Below are 18,965 nucleotides of genomic sequence, written 5' to 3' on the forward strand. Positions count from 1 at the left end.
ACAATCTTGTATTCCCTGATTTCCCCGCCCACCGGCGCCTATGATTGGTTGCAGTGAGACACACCCCCACGCTGAGTGACGGGTGTCTCACTGCACCCAATCACAGCAGTCGGTGGGCGTGTCTATACTGTGCAGTAAAATAAATAAATAAATAATTAAAAAAAACGGCGTGCGGTCCCCCCCATTTTAATACCAGCCAGATAAAGCCATACGGCTGAAGGCTGGTATTCTCAGGATGGGGAGCTCCACGTTATGGGGAGCCCCCCACCCTAACAATATCAGTCAGCAGCTGCCCAGAATTGCCGCATACATTAGATGTGACAGTTCTGAGACTGTACCCGGCTCTTCCCGATTTGCCCTGGTGCGTTGGCAAATCGGGGTAATAAGGAGTTATTGGCAGCCCATAGCTACCAATAAGTCCTAGATTAATCATGTCAGGCGTCTCCCCGAGATTCCTTCCATGATTAATCTGTAAGTGGCAGTAAATAAACACACACACCCGAAAAAATCCTTTATTAGAAATAAAAAACACAAACATATACCCTGGTTCACCACTTTAATAAGCCCGAAAAAGCCCTCCATGTCCGGCGTGATCCATGATGGTCCAGCGTCGCTTCCAGCTGTGCTGCATGGAGGTGACCGGAGCTGCAGAATACACCGCCGCTCCTGTCACCTCCACGCAGCAGCTGAAGACAGCCGCGCGATCAGCTGTGCTGTCACTGAGGTTACCCGCTGTCACTGGATCCAGTGACAGCGCGTAACCTCATTGACAGCTCAGCTGATCGCGCGGCACTCTTCATTTGCCGTGTGGAGCTGACAGGAGCGGCGGTGTCTTCTGCTGCTCCTGTCACCTCCATGCAGCACAGCTGGAAGCGACGCTGGACCATCCTAGATGACGCTGGACATGGAGGGCTTTTTCGGGCTGATTAAATTGTTGAACCAGGGTATATGTTTGTGTTTTTTATTTCTAATAAAGGATTTTTTCTGGTGTGTGTGTTTATTTACTGTCACTTACAGATTAATCATGGAAGGTATCTCGGGGAGACTCCTGACATGATTAATCTAGGATTTAGTGGCAGCTATGGGCGGCCATTAACTCCTTATTACCCCGATTTGCCAAAGCACCAGGGCAAATCGGGAAGAGCCGGGTACAGTCCCAGAACTGTTGCATCTAATGTATGCGGCAATTCTGGGCGGCTGCTGACTGAAATTGTTAGGGTGGGGGGCTCCCCATAACGTGGAGCTCCCCATCCTGAGAATACCAGCCTTCAGCTGTATGGCTTTATCTGGCTGGCATTACAATTGGGGGGACCGCACGCCGTTTTTTTTAATTATTTATTTATTTATTTTACTGCACAGTAGAGACACGCCCACCGGCTGCTGTGATTGGGTGCAGTGAGACACCTGTCACTCAGCGTGGGGGTGTGTCTCACTGCAACCAATCATAGGCGCCGGTGGGCGGGGAAAGCAGGGAATAGGAGATTGTTTAATGAGCGGCCGGCTTTTTCAAAATAGTAAAAGCCGCCGCAGCAGTGTGAATGCCGTGCAGCGCCGTGCCGGGGATCGGGGATCGGTGAGTATGAGAGAGGGGGGGAAACTTCAGTCACTCGGGGGATTAGCGGTCACCGGTGAATCCTTCACAGGTGACCGCTAATCAGTACTCGACACAAACAGAGCCGCGGTATGAGGATGAAGTCGGGTGAAGTTCACCCGAGTTCATTCTCATTGCGCAACTCTGTCGGCTGTCAGCCGACATTTATAAACGACATTGTGCATCACACACACGGACATTCCACATTTTGAGAATTATATTATTTTTTAGATTTCTGCCAACAGTGTCATGTGAGGGTTTGTTCTTTGTGGGATGAGTTGACATTTTTATTGGTACCATTCTCGGGTACATAACATTTTTGCATTATTTTTTTATTCCAATTTTTGTATAACAGAATGAACATGAAGCAGCAATTCTGGAATAATTTAGTTATTTTTTTTATACACCGGTCAGTATATGGTTAACGTGATGAAAACAAGTTTACTTTTCGGGTCAGTCCGATTACAATGATACCACATTTCTATTATTTTTTTATGTTTTGCCGCTTTTACAATTTTTCATATTTCATAGATAAAATAATTGTTTTTGCTTTGCTCTCTTGTGAGCTGTAGCTTATTTAGCTGTATGGTGGATTGTTTTTGTGGGAAAAGATGACAGTTTCAGCTACACCGTTATTATTTTTTAGCACGTTTTATTCCACTTTTTTAGGCAGTATAAGGCCCTGTGTCCACGGAGCGTTTTTTTCATGCTTTTCTGCAGCGTTTTCAACTACACCTTTTTAGTGCCCAAATGGCTGCGTTTTGATTTCCCAGCAAAGTCTATGGGAAATAGGGTTTTCCTGTGCCCACCATGCAGTTCAAAATGCTGTGTTTAATTTGCATATTTTGTGGCAAAAACCATGCGTTTTAAAAAGCAGCATGTAATTGTTTTTGCCATTTGAGGTGCGTTTAGATAACATAGAAGTCAATGAGAAGCAGGGAGTAACCAAGAAACATCAAAATTCCAGCGTTTTACCTGCTTTTTAGGTGCAGAAAACATGCGTTTTGGACTACTAAAACGCATGCTTTTTGCACATCAAAATAATGATTTTATATGTCCCTTTACACACACACATAGTCCAACAATTTATGTAAAGAAAATTATCATTTTATTGCTATATTTCCGTTTTTTATTAAATAACCGCTATAATTCTATTAAATCTTGCTATTTTCTTTTTTTCATACAAATATTTGTGTCCCTTTTTTTTCTCTTTTTTCATTTTGTTTGACTGTTGTAACTTTATTTATCATTGTCTTGATGTTCAAAACGCATGTGTCAAAGTGCATTTGAAAAAGCATCCAAAAAGCGCTAAAAACGCACCAAATACGCGGCAAATACGCATGCGTTTTCAGCGCTAAAGTTCTGCAAAAGGCAACTTTGGCTAATTCAATTAAGGACAAAATGTGCATTTAGAACTACAAGTAGGGAAAAGCAACGTGGACACATAGCCTTATAATGATAAAGCAGGTTTTTTTTGCCACTTTTGTTTTATGTTGTTCACGGAAAGGGTTAACTAGTGTAATAGTTTTATAGATCGGGCAATACCAAATATGTGTACTTTTTGTTTATTATTACATAAATCTAAATATTTATTGGTATAATATTTGTTTTGTTATTTATTTTTGGATTTTTAAAAAATAATATTTTTACAATTTTATTTAACTTATTTTTATTTTTTTTTACTTAGTCCCTATATAGGACATTAACATTTATTGGTCTAATTGCTGGTATTATGCATTGCTATCCTTGTAGTAATGCATTACACTTGTCAGTGTGACAATTACAGAACACCTCTTAGACCATGCTGCTGCATGGTCTAACAATCCACTATAACCAGCAAACCTGGAAGTCCTTATTTGACTTCGGATTGCCATGGTAACGATTGGGACATCACAATCACATCAAGGGGATCGTAATTAGATGAAAGAGAGGAGACACTCCCTTTCCCAGCCTCCAAAATGCTGCGATCACTAGTGATATAACCAGAGCTCGACTGTCACCAGATTTTTGCTACCTCATCTGATAGCAACATAATGTAGAGACAGAGACCCTGATTCCAATGATGTGTCCCTTACTGAGCTGTTTGCTGTAATTTTGATTTAAATCAATATTTTCTATCCTGCAGATCTAGCAGTTATACAGAAATCATAAATATGCTGGGCTACCTGGCAGCACGCCAAGTGTAGTCCTCTAATGATAATTTACTGCTGATTAATCAGTAATTATTAACAAAACTATACTAAGCAGTCCAGTAAGTGACACACCGTTGGAATCAGGATCTCTGCCACTACATTATGCTACTCTCAGGGTAGATGGCAAAAACCTGATGACAAATTCCCTTTAAACTGGGCTCCTGTGCCATAACTTACCCATATATCATAGATCAGGTGCCTCTTCCAGACCATGGCGTCTGGATACATCAAAGGTCGTGAACTGGTTAAATCTTTTTTGGTTGGTGGGCCCATTTTGCCTGAGAAAAATAAACTGCCTAATAATTCTGCGCACCTTGAAAAAAGGTGTTGATATCCTTAAGCGACAGCCTCCTTCATTACACAAATAAACATCACCTCATATGCTCCATTCAATGAGCATTCAAGTTTATACAGCTTGTCGTTGGAAAATCTTAATAAACATGACTTGATCAAAAGACTCACTTGCCTAAAAATGTGTGCACAGTGTACTATAGTATTTCATACCTCATATTTTTACAGTATTCTAACTAGAGATGAGCGAACCGGTCGCGGTTCGGCTCGAGGTCGGTTCGCCGAACGGAGCTCCCATTCGAATTCGGTTCGTCGAACGTTCGACGAACCGAACTCGAATTGCATAGGAAACAATGGCAGGCATTCACAAACACATAAAAACACCTAGAAAACACTCTCAAAGGTGTCCAAAAGGTGAAAAACAACTCACAACACAACACAAACACATGGGAAAGTGACAAGGACATATACTCATGCGAAAACAAAAGAGCTGGACAAGGAAAAAGAGGAGGACACACAGATATATGAGTATATGCAAGGAAACATCGATGCCATTACTGTGCAACTTGAGCCCTGCTCATTTTAGGCTTCCAATCTGGATAAATTGCCTGAGATTGCCACGTACGCCTTGGGGATCTTGTCGTGTCCTGAAGCCAGCGTTCTCTCGAACCTGTCTTCAGTGCTGCTGGGGGTCTGCTGGCAGATAAGCACACGTGTCTGTCCACTGACAATGTGGACATGGCTCTCAGAGGACTTTTCTTCCCCTGGGTCAGCCAAGGGACGGGAAAGGCACGCGTATTTTTGAGAGTGCTTCATGCAAAGCATCTTTTTCTTTTTCAAAAGGGGGGTCAACTGATGCCAGTCAAGTGGGGTGTGTGTGGCCCAATTAGTGGCAACGAGGGAGACTGTGGTTGGAGTCCCCTCGCTGTGTTTCTAAAAGAACCAAGATGAACAAGTCATGGCTCTCAGAGGACTTTTCTTCCCCTGGGTCAGCCAGGGGACGGGAAAGGCACGCATATTTTTGAGAGTGCTTCATGCAAAGCATCTTTTTCTTTTTCAAAAGGGGGGTCAACTGATGCCAGTCAAGTGGGGTGTGTGTGGCCCAATTAGTGGCAACGAGGGAGACTGTGGTTGGAGTCCCCTCGCTGTGTTTTACATGATTTTCGAAGGGCATGACATGCCTAAGAGGTTGAGTTTCATCATCTGCAACTTGTTGGCAACAGAAAGGCTGCCTTTACACCCTTTTGAGACCGAGGATTTTCGAGACCTTATGCCCATTGCAGTGCCCCAAGAGCCGATGGCCAGTCGTCACTCCTTCTCCAAGAAAGGCGTGCCCGCGCTACCACAGTAGGTCGCACACAACCTCACCGATTCGTTGAGAAACTCTGTGTGTGACAGGGTGCATTTCACCACAGATACTTGGACCAGTAAGCATGGACAGGGGAGTTACATGTTGCTGACTGGGCACTGGGTAACTATGGTGAGAGATGGAGAAGGGTTTGCTGTACAAGTCTTGCCGTCCCCACGACTTGTGTGTCAATCCTTCCTCTGTATGTACAAGTTCCTCCACTGCTTCTGCCTCCTCAACCTCGTGTGGGTCCTCCACCTCGGCTCAAACCCTGTGTGGTCAGTCCACCCTTCCTTATAACTGCGCCCAAGGAATCCCACACACCTCCTTACTATGCTGGCAGCAGAGCTCAAGGCCATCAGGCGGTCAAATGTTTACTTTGAAATGTAGGGGAAATGTGAGACACCGCTGAGGAATTGTGGACGGTTAGCTCTGGAGAGTGAGACCGAGTTTCATCAATGGTTGTCTCCACTCAACCAGCAGCCAGGGAAGGTCGGGTGCGACAATGATGCAAACCAGTCTGCGACCCTTCTTCAGGGCAATGTGGCACACGTGCCTTGTATGGCTCACGTGTTGAACCTGGTTGTCCAGCAATTTTTAAAACACTATCCCGGCCTACATGGCCTTCTGACCAGGGCATGGTGTAACGCCTGCCTGGATCGACACACTCAGATGGGCTGTAAAGGATAGGCTAGAGGCAAGCCACTCACCAAGCTGAACACCCAGAACCCTGAAACCCTTTAACCCCTATACAGTGATTTGGAATTACACAGGGCCCAAGTTGATCAATACCTGTGGAAGGCTGCAGTTCCAGAGAATAGTAGTCATGCAGGCTCAAAAACATTAATTGAGGAAGAGGAACAGAATGGGATGGCCAGGACTTTATCAGAAAACAAGCAGAGGTGAAATGCGGATCGGCCAACGAGGTACATAATCAGCAAGCAGGAAAAGTAGTCAGGTAACAAGCACACAAACTCATAAAACTGAACTGGGGGTAATAATTACAAAAGGTTCATAGCTTTCTCTGGCAGTAGTCTGCAGACAGGAGGGGCCTAAAAAAGGGTGCGGTGTCTTCCCATTGGTTGTAGCTGAATGATGGTACTTCATCTGTGAGATACCCACCACCTACATTCAGCCTGTGGTTCTGTATCTGTCAAGGTAACGCAACCCAGTGGGTGACCATAACCTGTGTCCACTTGCGCCGCTGGCATCGACTCCTTTCCCATCATCAGCACTATGCACGAAAGGAACACGTTGTCACCTGGCGACCGGAGTACAAATTGATTGAGTGGACTACGTTGGTGACTTAACAGCCGTGTGCGGCAATAATGCAAACCTGTCTGCGGCCCTTCGTCAGGGCAATGTGACACACGTGCCTTGTATGGCTCACGTGTTGAATCTGATTCTCCAGCAATTTTTAAAATACCATCCCGGCCTACATGGCCTTGTGCAGCGGGCACGCTGCTATGTGCTCACTTTCATCCTTCGCACCCAGCAGCTCAACAACTTTCATCGCTCCTGAAGTCTTAGGGTCTGGCGGTTAAACGCCGGAAATGCGATGTTCCGACACGCAGGAATTGGAATCTGCACATGTTGCAGCGTCTGTGGCAGCACCGCAGAGCCCTGCTGAAATACGGTATGATGTATACCCTGGGCTAACTTGATCCAGAGGTGGTGCATATCACGCTGCTGGAGTGGTGTCAGATAAAGGACCACAGTTTACAAATGTCGACGAAGATGTTTAGCACTAGCGATGCCATTCTCAGCGTGACAATTCTGGTCATCTACAAGATGGAGCACACTGTAAGCATTATTCGGAGTCAGGTGTTGGTCCAAGAGGAAGGGGAGGAAGTACAGGAGGAGTCATATGCAGAAGGGATAATAAGATGTACAAGGTCCATACGTTGAGCGGCACCTAGGCGGCAGTCATGGTGGGGGGATAGGGATTAACAAGGGCGCAATATATCAGCAAAAATTGTTGAGGAAGGTGCAGGAGCCCATGAAGAAATGGAGGATGAACTTGCGATGGGCATGGAAGACTCAGCAGATGAGTGAGAGGTTGGGGGGAGAGGGCAGAGGAAGGAGGCACGATTCTCACCTCTCTGCCACCAACAAACCAAGGACTTGGTCCTCCTGGATGCACAAGACACATGAGCGCCTTCTTGCTGCACTACCTACAACATGACCCTCGGATTGTACGAATTCGAAGTAATGCTAACTACTGGGTTGCCACACTGTTAGATCCCCGGTACAAGACAAAATTTGGCGAAATAATTCCAGCCATAGAAAGGGACGCACGTATACAGGAGTATCTGCAGAAGGTGGTACGGATTCTTAGATCTGCTTTTCCAGTAAACACCAGTGCTGCACAGAGTGAATCTCAACGCTTTGTCATGGATAGGAGGAAATGGGCTTTTATTTGTCCACATCTGAGGGACCGAGGGCTGGCTGCTGGGCTGAGATGGCATTGAGTACGGTGTCCCTGCAGAGTTGCACTTTTGGTCATGTACCAAATGAGTTGAAAAAGGACAAATGCTGGTGGAAAGGGGAACAGGTGTGTTGGAAAGGGGAAAAAAGTTTTTGTCCGTGGGTTTGGTGGTTAAGCAAAAGTAACATTTGATGAAGAAACACCATCTGTTACGGTGGGACTGGCAGATTTGGATAAGGTGGTATATACTATGTTACCGGTATATAACGAAAATTAAAGAGAAAGGTATATATCCCCATCAGCAGTCAATGTCCACCGTGCTCCCATATGGAAAAGGAGAGGTTGGCAAATGGAAGGTTAGGTGGAGGATACAGATCTGTGTGGCTATGAAACTAATAGTTGCCTGAACCGAGTTAGACGCCACTCGGATCTTGAGACTGGGAGCCCTGTTAGCGTCACAGGGTCCACACGCCCACCCAGCCCAGGAACTCCCTGTTAACATCACAGGGGCCATTGAGTACGCTGACCGTGTGCATTGGGGCCACACCTGTGGACAGCAGGCGCATCAGCAGCAGCAGGCCTGTTAATGCCACTGGGCTGCACAAGCAGGACTTGTAGGACAGGAGCTGGTCTTAACCGTTCTGCGTTACCAACTGTGGTGGCGGCCTGCATCGACGCCCTATCCCTGCCTACCTCTGGCCTAAAGCCGCAATGGGTTCAACACATGGAGGTGTGCTCTTTCGGAGCATAATAGAAGACTGCGCACCTCCTTGTTGGCTCCAGCCCGTTTTATAACCTGGGTCCGCCCCAAACCAGGGTGGACCACAATGCACCTCCTGGAGACAAAAGCAGAGTGACACGTCATGAGTGGCATAACTAGCATCCTATTTGGAACCGCAACTTCAATAATGACCTCATGGCTGCCACGACACAAACACCTCACCAGTCATCGTCTGACCATCAATAATGAGGTGACAAGTCATAGGGGCGGGCCTCTGCAAGCCATTTGGGAGTGGCCTGGCCACATCGTCAGGACACCTGATGCCCTGTGGTCTATATGGGCCCCCCCACATCAGGGGCAGGGCCAAAGAGCTCATTACCGGACCTAGTTTCTGATGCAGTAAGTGCCTGAGCATGGTCAGTTGCATGAAATAGAGTCTCTGAAAAAAAGACTATCAGCTTTAGCATGGTGTCTCGGCACAAAACAGGACTTAGACCCGGCACGGAATGCAAGTACCTGTGCAAAGAGGCTTTTCACACTAAGTGTGGGAGCATGCGCTGTATCCCGAAATGAAGACTTAGCGTCAGGAATGGCACAGTCAGGCTGAGCATACTCACTAGGCGAAACACTGTAGTTAGGCTGCAGCTGGGGTAAATCGGCACACGCATGCGCACTAGCTGCCTCTCCACACTTACACGTGGAGGAGAAATTGCTCTTCGGGTGTGGACTTGGAGATGCTGTCTATGAACAGAAGGAAAAGCTAAAGGAAGCCTCACTTTCTATCCCTCCGAATTATCAAATGCAGCAATGAATTCCCTGAGTTTGCTATAACATTAGCGTAGCAAAATGTGCATGAGGGTGTCCTGCACAGGTGCTAGAAATAGCTTGGCACCAGTGGGACAATAATGAAATACAACATCCAGTTCTATGATGCCACTAAATGGCAGCATTTTTTGCTATCATTATAGCTTATTAAAAACAGAGCAGGAGGGTGTCCTGCACAGGTGCTAGAAATAGCTTGGCACCAGTGGGACAATAATGGAATACAACATCCAGTTCTATGATGCCACTAAATGGCAGTATTTTTTGCTATCATTATAGCTTATTAAAAACAGAGCAAGAGGGTGTCCTGCAGAGGTGCTGCACATAGATTTGCACCAGTGGGGCACTAATAGAGTACAACAGCCACTTCTTGTATGCCACTAAGTTTACTCAATTTTTGGTATTATAATGTCTTAGGCGGGCTTTGCACGTTGCAACATCGGTAACAATGTGTTACCGATGCTGCAGCGATAGTCCCGCCCCCGTCGCACGTTCGATATCTAGTGGCAGCTTTACACGCACATACCTGCCGTGCGACGTCCCTCTGGCCGGCGACCCGCCTCCTTCCTTAGGGGGCGGGTCATGCGGCGTCACAGTGACGTCACACGGCAGGCGGCCAATTGAAGCGGAGGGGCGGAGATGAGCAGGATGTAAACAATCCGCCCACCTCCGTCCTTCTCATTGCAGCCGGCGGCAGGTAAGTTGAAGTTCCTCGCTCCTGCGGCTTCATACACAGCGATGTGTGCTGCTGCAGGAGCGAGGAACAACATCGCACCTGTCGCTGCACCGGCATTATGGAAATGTCGGAGGCTGCAGCGATGATACGATAACGACGCTTTTGCGCTCGTTCATCGTATCAAAAAGGATTTACACGTTGCGATATCGACTGCGACGCCGGATGTGCGTCACTTTCGATTTGACCCCACCGACATCGCACGTGCAATGTCGCAACGTGCAAAGCCGCCCTATGTAAGTAACAATGAGTTTGAGTGTGCAATGCAGGCAGAGGTGCTGCAAATATCTTTGCACTAGTGGGACTATACAGAAGTCCAATAGCCACGTTTAGGATGCCACTAAGTTCACTCAGTGTTTGCTAGTATAATGGCTTAGTAACAATGAGTTTGAGTGTGCAATGCAGGCAGACGTGCTGCAAATATCTTTGTGCTAGTGGGACAATACAGAAGTCCAACAGCCACTTTTAGGATGCCACTAAGTTTCCTCAGTGTTTGCTAGTATAATGGCTTAGTAACAAATGAGTTGGAGTGTGCAATGCAGGCAGACGTGCTGCAAATATCTGTGCACTACTGGGACTATACAGAAGTCCAATAGCCACGTTTAGGATGCCACTAAGTTCACTCAGTGTTTGCTAGTATAATGGCTTAGTTATAATGAGTTTGAGTGTGCAATGCAGGCAGACGTGCTGCAAATATCTTTGCACTAGTGGGACTATACAGAAGTCCAATAGCCACGTTTAGGATGCCACTAAGTTCACTCAGTGTTTGCTAGTATAATGGCTTAGTAACAATGAGTTTGAGTGTGCAATGCAGGCAGACGTGCTGCAAATATCTTTGTGCTAGTGGGACAATACAGAAGTCCAACAGCCACTTTTAGGATGCCACTAAGTTTCCTCAGTGTTTGCTAGTATAATGGCTTAGTAACAAATGCGTTTGAGTGTGCAATGCAGGCAGACGTGCTGCAAATATCTTTGCACTAGTGGGACAATACAGAAGTCCAACAGCCACTTTTAGGATGCCACTAAGTTTCCTCAGTGTTTGCTAGTATAATGGCTTAGTAACAATGAGTTTGAGTGTGCAATGCAGGCAGACGTGCTGCAAATATCTGTGCACTACTGGGGCTATACAGAAGTCCAATAGCCACGTTTAGGATGCCACTAAGTTCACTCAGTGTTTGCTAGTATAATGGCTTAGTTATAATGAGTTTGAGTGTGCAATGCAGGCAGACGTGCTGCAAATATCTGTGCACTACTGGGACTATACAGAAGTCCAATAGCCACGTTTAGGATGCCACTAAGTTCACTCAGTGTTTTCTAGTATAATGGCTTAGTAACAATGAGTTTGAGTGTGCATGCAGGCAGACGTGCTGCAAATATCTGTGCACTACTGGGACTATACAGAAGTCCAATAGCCACGTTTAGGATGCCACTAAGTTCACTCAGTGTTTGCTAGTATAATGGATTAGTAACAATGAGTTGGAGTGTGCAAAGGGCAGGAGGGTACAGTGGCAGGGTTGTGGGTCTCTGGGTAGTGGAAAGGAAGCCTGCCTTTCTATCCCTCCTAATGGGGAAATGCAGCGAGGAAATCCCTGACCTTAGCTACACAGACGCTGTCATCTTGTGTAGCTGTTAAACTCTGTTTTCAGGACCTGTCACCTATGGCTCTGACCCTGCCGGAACGAGCCCTTAAAAGGACTGATAGAAAGTGCTGTATCGGCAATAGGAGCTGCGCCAGTGATGTCTGACACCAAAGACGCAGAAGGCAGATAATGGCGTGCTGGAGGAAAATGTCCGTTTTTATAATGCATGGACATGTGACATGGACATCCTATCACACATGCCGTTGCTTCTCTGGCTAAAAGTCCACTTAGCTGTGTGTGTGTCTGGGATTGGCTGACATGCTGGCCCTCCCCACTACACGCGCGCGCTTAGGGAAGGAAGAGAAGGAAAAAAAAAAATGGCGATCGCCATTATCCATACAGCAGTGATCTGAACGCGCTGTTCCCGCACACTATACACTGAAATGTCATAATAGTGTGAGTCACAGAGTGACTTACACTATTACAGCGGAAAGCCAGCTAGGAATTAGCTGGTTTTTTTGCTGCTAGAACTGGAGAACCACGAACCACGAAACGCGCTCAACTCTAATTCTAACACATTTGTACCCAATCAAGGCAAGAAGGGCCTTCATGTGAGGTATTGATTCCAATTGTCTATGTTTTTAAAAATAATGATCTGTTAACAAAAACAGTTTGTTAAATAATTTGGTCTGTATATAATAATATTTTGGATATAATGGTTATGGCAATTGTTATCACACCTATGGAAAAAAAATTGTTTTGTTTGAATTTACTAACCTTCCATCTGACATCTGACTCAGTTCTGAAGCCTCTTCATCTGTGCTGGCATAGCCATTCTCTGAAATAAAATATTATTTTGATGAACCAACCTCTGAATTACTAGTATATTCATAAAAAAGGAAAGTTAGACACTGTTTTCATGCAAAAACATCATAGCATATTTACTCACAGTCCTGGTTTTTCTGAAAATGCTCTACTAATTAAAATAAAAACGGCAACTGGACTATACAACGATTAAAGATTCAGATATTGAGATTCTCAATTATACAATATCATCAATAGTTAAGAGCAACTAGGATTTTTTTATATCACATAATTTCCATTTACTCCACAATTGTTAATGGATTTTTGGCTGTGTATGTCTTGAACAAGGGTTCCCAACTTGTGGCTCGAGAACCATACGTTGAACTCAAGCCCAAGAGGCGTGTTCGCGGCTGTTTTCTAACTTAGTTCATGAGCACTTGGTCTAGGCTACCAACCAGCTATGAAGAGATGGTGACTTTTATGTAAGCTCTGCACAGAAGAGAAAATCTGGATAAGCATAAATTTTAAATAAATAAATCAGAAAGCAATTAAGGCTAGTTTCACACTTGCGTTGAACGGTATCCGTTGCATTGCGTTGTGTGACAGATGCAACGGATGTGTTGCATCTAGTGGCATAATGGATGCAACGGATCGTACAAAACAACGGAATCTGCATTTTTTTTCTTTACAGTTTTACCGGCGGCAGACTATTGTGAACGATCAGCTGATCAAGTGGCTGCCAGGTGATCAGCTGATCGCTCACAGCAGCCGGTCGCCGGGTGATCAGCTGATCGCTCACAGCAGCCGGTCGCCGGGTGATCAGCTGATCGCTCACAGCAGCCGGTCGCCGGGTGATCAGCTGATCACTCACAGCAGCCGGTCGTAGGGTGATCAGCTGATCGTTCAGCCACCGAGAATGTGTGCGGGGGGCGGAGTGCAGGGTGGGTGGAGCCGAGCGAGGCCATGGCACTGAGGACGTCAGCGCCGCGGGGACTGCATGGCTGGGGACAGGTGAGTGTGTGTGTGCGTCTGTCTGTGTGTGTGCGTGTGTACATGCGGAGTGCGGGAGGGGCGGAGCCAGGTGGGAAAGTATCGGGCTCCCTGCACACGTAGCCAGGATAATTATCGGGTAACTAAGCAAAGCACTTTGCTTGGTTACCCGATATTTACCTTGGTTACCAGCGTACACTGGTTAGTGCTGGCTCCTTGCACACGTAGCCAGAGTAAATATCGGGTAACTAGGCAAAGCGCTTTGCTTAGTAACCCGATGTGTACCCTGGTTACGTGTGCAGGGAGCCAGAGAGAGCATGCGCAGCGAAATCCTAAGGATTCCACTGCTCAAAAAATGTTACATGCTGCGTTCCTTCCGCCCGTCGGAAGCAACGCAGCATCGGCCAGCGGAAGCAACGCAGGTCCATCACTCGCAATCCGTTGTCCATACAAGTCTATGGGAAGCAGCGGAATCCGTTAACGGATTCCGCTGTTTTCCAAAACGGCGGATTGCAACTGAAGGAAAACAATGCAAGTGTGAAACTAGCCTAAATTGTCCAGAATGTAACTGTATGAAAATAAAATAATCGTTCCTGCTTCCCAACAGTTCTTTTTGCCAATCAGCATGGTGATTGGCTGCAGCAGTCATGCCGAGGAAAACATTATAAGATCATACATATGTGCTGTAGAAGTGATGACACCACTCCACCTAAGACAGTATTGACCATCAGAGACATGGTGCTGAGGTGACAGTAGGAAAATAATGATGATTCAACAAATGGATCAAGACTGTGGGCTATTTAGGTTTAAAACCTGAAATTGGATATCCCTTAAATGGCTGAAAGGTGCAGTGACACTCACCTATTGGGAGGATGATCCTTTAAAATAGTAGACAACCAAGAGCAGAATATTATTTAAATATATATATATATATATATATATATATATATATATATATATATATATATATATATATATATATATACAGTTAGGTCCAGAAATATTTGGACAGTGACACAATTTTCGCGAGTTGGGCTCTGCATGCCACCACAATGGATTTGAAATGAAAGCTCTACAACAGAATTCAAGTGCAGATTGTAACGTTTAATTTGAAGATTTGAACAAAAATATCTGATAGAAATTGTAGGAATTGTACACATTTCTTTACAAACACTCCACATTTTAGGAGGTCAAAAGTAATTGGACAAATAAACCAAACCCAAACAAAATATTTTTATTTTCAATATTTTGTTGCGAATCCTTTGGAGGCAATCACTGCCTTAAGTCTGGAACCCATGGACATCCTTCTTAATGCTTTGCCAGGCCTTTACAGCCGCAGCCTTCAGGTTTTGCTTGTTTGTGGGTCTTTCCGTCTTAAGTCTGGATTTGAGCAAGTGAAATGCATGCTCAATTGGGTTAAGATCTGGTGATTGACTTGGCCATTGCAGAATGTTCCACTTTTTTGCACTCATGAACTCCTGGGTAGCTTTGGCTGTATGCTTGGGGTCATTGTCCATCTGTACTATGAAGCGCCGTCCGATCAACTTTGCGGAATTTGGCTAAATCTGGGCTGAAAGTATATCCCGGTACACTTCAGAATTCATCCGGCTACTCTTGTCTGCTGTTATGTCATCAATAAACACAAGTGACCCAGTGCCATTGAAAGCCATGCATGCCCATGCCATCACGTTGCCTCCACCATGTTTTACAGAGGATGTGGTGTGCCTTGGATCATGTGCCGTTCCCTTTCTTCTCCAAACATTTTTCTTCCCATCATTCTGGTACAGGTTGATCTTTGTCTCATCTGTCCATAGAATACTTTTCCAGAACTGAGCTGGCTTCATGAGGTGTTTTTCAGCAAATTTAACTCTGGCCTGTCTATTTTTGGAATTGATGAATGGTTTGCATCTAGATGTGAACCCTTTGTATTTACTTTCATGGAGTCTTCTCTTTACTGTTGACTTAGAGACAGATACACCTACTTCACTGAGAGTGTTCTGGACTTCAGTTGATGTTGTGAACGGGTTCTTCTTCACCAAAGAAAGTATGCGGCGATCATCCACCACTGTTGTCATCCGTGGACGCCCAGGCCTTTTTGAGTTCCCAAGCTCACCAGTCAATTCCTTTTTTCTCAGAATGTACCCGACTGTTGATTTTGCTACTCCAAGCATGTCTGCTATCTCTCTGATGGATTTTTTCTTTTTTTTCAGCCTCAGGATGTTCTGCTTCACCTCAATTGAGAGTTCCTTAGACCGCATGTTGTCTGGTCACAGCAACAGCTTCCAAATGCAAAACCACACACCTGTAATCAACCCCAGACCTTTTAACTACTTCATTGATTACAGGTTAACGAGCGAGACGCCTTCAGAGTTAATTGCAGCCCTTAGAGTCCCTTGTCCAATTACTTTTGGTCCCTTGAAAAAGAGGAGGCTATGCATTACAGAGCTATGATTCCTAAACCCTTTCTCCAATTTGGATGTGAAAACTCTCATATTGCAGCTGGGAGTGTGCACTTTCAGCCCATATTATATATATAATTGTATTTCTGAACATGTTTTTGTAAACAGCTAAAATAACAAAACATGTGTCACTGTCCAAATATTTCTGGACCTAACTGTATACATACACAGTATATATGAAAAAAAAGGACTGGCATTCGTCTCTGATCTCACCATTTTGCAAGGACTGGCATTCTGACTTCTCCAGCAGGATTTGACTTTGTGAAAAACCAGTCATGTCCGTCTGTCGAATTCGTTCCTCCAATATTCTAATCTGCGCTTCCTTTTGAGCAACTTGCAGACCCTTAAAAAGATTTGAAAATAAGAGAAATTAGCATTCTAGTAAACTATACTAAAACAAGGAAGTAAAAAAATATATATATATAAAATACAATCAGATTTCATTCCCTTGGTATAGTAGATGTTTTTGCACAATATTAGAGACCACCACAATTTCCATGAAGGAGAAAAATGAAACCCAAATGAAGAACCTGTTTTAAACAGTTAGAACTGCCTAATACCTGTCAGTCAGCTCCAGGGAAAATAGAGAGAAGCAGCAGTTTTAAATGCATTTTTATTAATACAGAAGATATACTGCAATTAAAAATGCAACTGCATCTATCAGCTCTGAGAATCTTCAATTCACAAGAGACAGCTTTATGAGTTCAAAGGATTCCTTTTGGGAAAAAGACTCTCTATCATTAAGTAATATCCCTGCTTCTAACTCCCCAATCACCAGATCATATTTAATAAAGTTATGTCAAGCATTTCAGGACAATATGGATAAACATCTCAAAAACATGAGCGATATAATTAAACGTACCATCAACACAGACAAAGACTCCATTACGGATTACTCTAAAATACTAGATTGTGATGATGCCTATAGCCCAGATACCCATATTTCTGAACTGTCTGGTAAGGATTTTAATTCCCCTTCATGCAAATAGTACAAAAGACTGTAAAATATTGGATTGTGATGATACCTACTGCACAGACACACATGCTTTAGAACTGTCTGCTGAAAATCTTAATTACCCCTCAAGCAACTCTCCGGACACTTGTATATCAGGATTGTCTGCTGAGGATGGTAATTACCCTCCAAGCGATTGTACTGTGGATTCAATAATACTGGACTGTGATGATACCGACTGCTTAGACACCCACATCACAGAATTATCTGCTAAGAAAATATTCAATGAAATGCTGGCCTCTATCAAACAAATATTTGCTCCACAGATTACAGATTTATCTACAGAAATCAATAATATCCAAAGGAAAACTGAAAATATGGATAATGCAATTCTGGTTATACAACAAGAAAAAGAAGATTTAAATAATTCCATCAATTTAATATGTAAAGACATTTCAACTTTAAAAATGCAAAAGGAAAATTTTGAGGATTATGCTAGAAGAAAAAATCTGAAGATAAGAGGCGTTCTGGAATCGGTAATCCCAACTGACTTAAAATATTACCTTAAGACAATGACAAGCACACTGATACCAGATCTTTCAAATAACGAACTGGTGTCTGATGCCTATAGAATTCCAAAACCTTCTTACCTCCCCAAGGAGACCCAAAGGGATATAATCGTCACCTTCTCCTCTCTCTACGTAAAGAATAAATTGCTGTCATTAACGAGAAACTCAATGAAACTCCCTAGACCTTTCGACTCTATCTCATTATTCAAAGACCTTTGTAAGTCAACTTTACAAGCTAGGAAACTTTTTAAGGACTTCACAAAAGAACTTATCAACAGTGGAATAAAATATAAATGGTCATAGTCCGCAACCATCAAGCTATGTTTAAACCATAAGTCCTTCTTTGTTTCATCACCGGAGGAAGAATTTCAGTTACTTCAACACTTTAACATAAACATTAATCAGAATGGCCATCATATCTACTCCACTTAAGAATTCTTTTTACGTGGTCTCTGATCAGTTTTAGTCTGAAAATATGGATCTTGATCTTAGGAGTTTTTAACTGAAAAGAATACTAAATCTTTCAGCCCTACTGGATCTACCATTTATAAGTCTACTGTAGGATTACAATGGATACTCCACCACTAACTTTATACTTTGGAACTACTACTCTTTTCTTGGAACATCCGTTAGTACTCCTTTATTTAATGGTGGACTAAGGACCTTAATTCAAGAACTGTTTGTTTCACCTAAAGGCCGAACTCTTTCCCCCCAGAGTTGAGGTTTAATCTTGACCTGGGCAAGCATAGTAAACATCGTGAGCTAAATATTGCTTGATATGTATTATTAACCTGACTTTTTATCCCCTTCTAGCTGTTGACCTTTCTCCAAGGAATATATTATACTGTACTCTACCTTTAGCAAGTTATATTCAAGACTTTACATAATCCTCCGCTACTAAATCTATGCATTAATATTTAGCACGACTTATCCAAGAACTGAATTATAATGTAATTGAAGATGTTTAGATGCTTCTCATCTTTCCCTTTTTAAGGGATTTCCCTCTCCTTCCTGCTCTTTACCTCTTCCCCAATAAATATTTCATTCCCTACCTTTCTCTTTCCCTTCCTCTTTTCCATTATGTTTCAGCTCCTTATGTGTTAAATGTTTATGTACAATATGAGTAAGTAACTAGGTTATGGCAAGCTTTTAATTGTTATTTATGGTAATGTACTGTATTGTATTGTATATACCCTTTATGTTCAAATTATCCTATAAAATATTTTAAAACAAAAAATACAGCAGATGTACCACAACCTAGAAGTCCTGGCCTCTATGGATTTCTGAATGACTACTATAAAATTTGCCCTGATAGTTTGCAATGATTCTATCTCTCCTTATTTACTATAACTAGTAAATAAGTAGATGTAGATTGGGGGGAGTTTTTACATATATTATTTGGAGATACAGTATATTAGAAGAGAAGAACATTAAAGAGGCTTTCCAGGTTTATCATGTGATTGTAAACTTGTGAATCTCCACATC

General features: G+C 43.7%; 1 protein-coding gene across 1 annotated transcript in view; it reads right to left on the bottom strand.

The window, feature by feature from the left end:
- KIF21B (kinesin family member 21B) overlaps window positions 1-18,965 on the bottom strand; it is a 411,687-nt gene that overhangs the window by 182,869 nt on the left and 209,853 nt on the right. Inside the window, exons 22-23 of the mRNA XM_075335818.1 lie at window positions 16,173-16,302; window positions 12,484-12,544 (exon numbers count right to left, since the gene is read on the bottom strand). Coding sequence (XP_075191933.1) covers window positions 12,484-12,544; window positions 16,173-16,302 — 191 coding nt within the window. The remainder of the gene's footprint in view (window positions 1-12,483; window positions 12,545-16,172; window positions 16,303-18,965) is intronic.

The sequence above is a fragment of the Anomaloglossus baeobatrachus genome, chromosome 2 (assembly GCF_048569485.1).
Source record: "Anomaloglossus baeobatrachus isolate aAnoBae1 chromosome 2, aAnoBae1.hap1, whole genome shotgun sequence".
Classification (NCBI taxonomy): domain Eukaryota; kingdom Metazoa; phylum Chordata; class Amphibia; order Anura; family Aromobatidae; genus Anomaloglossus; species Anomaloglossus baeobatrachus.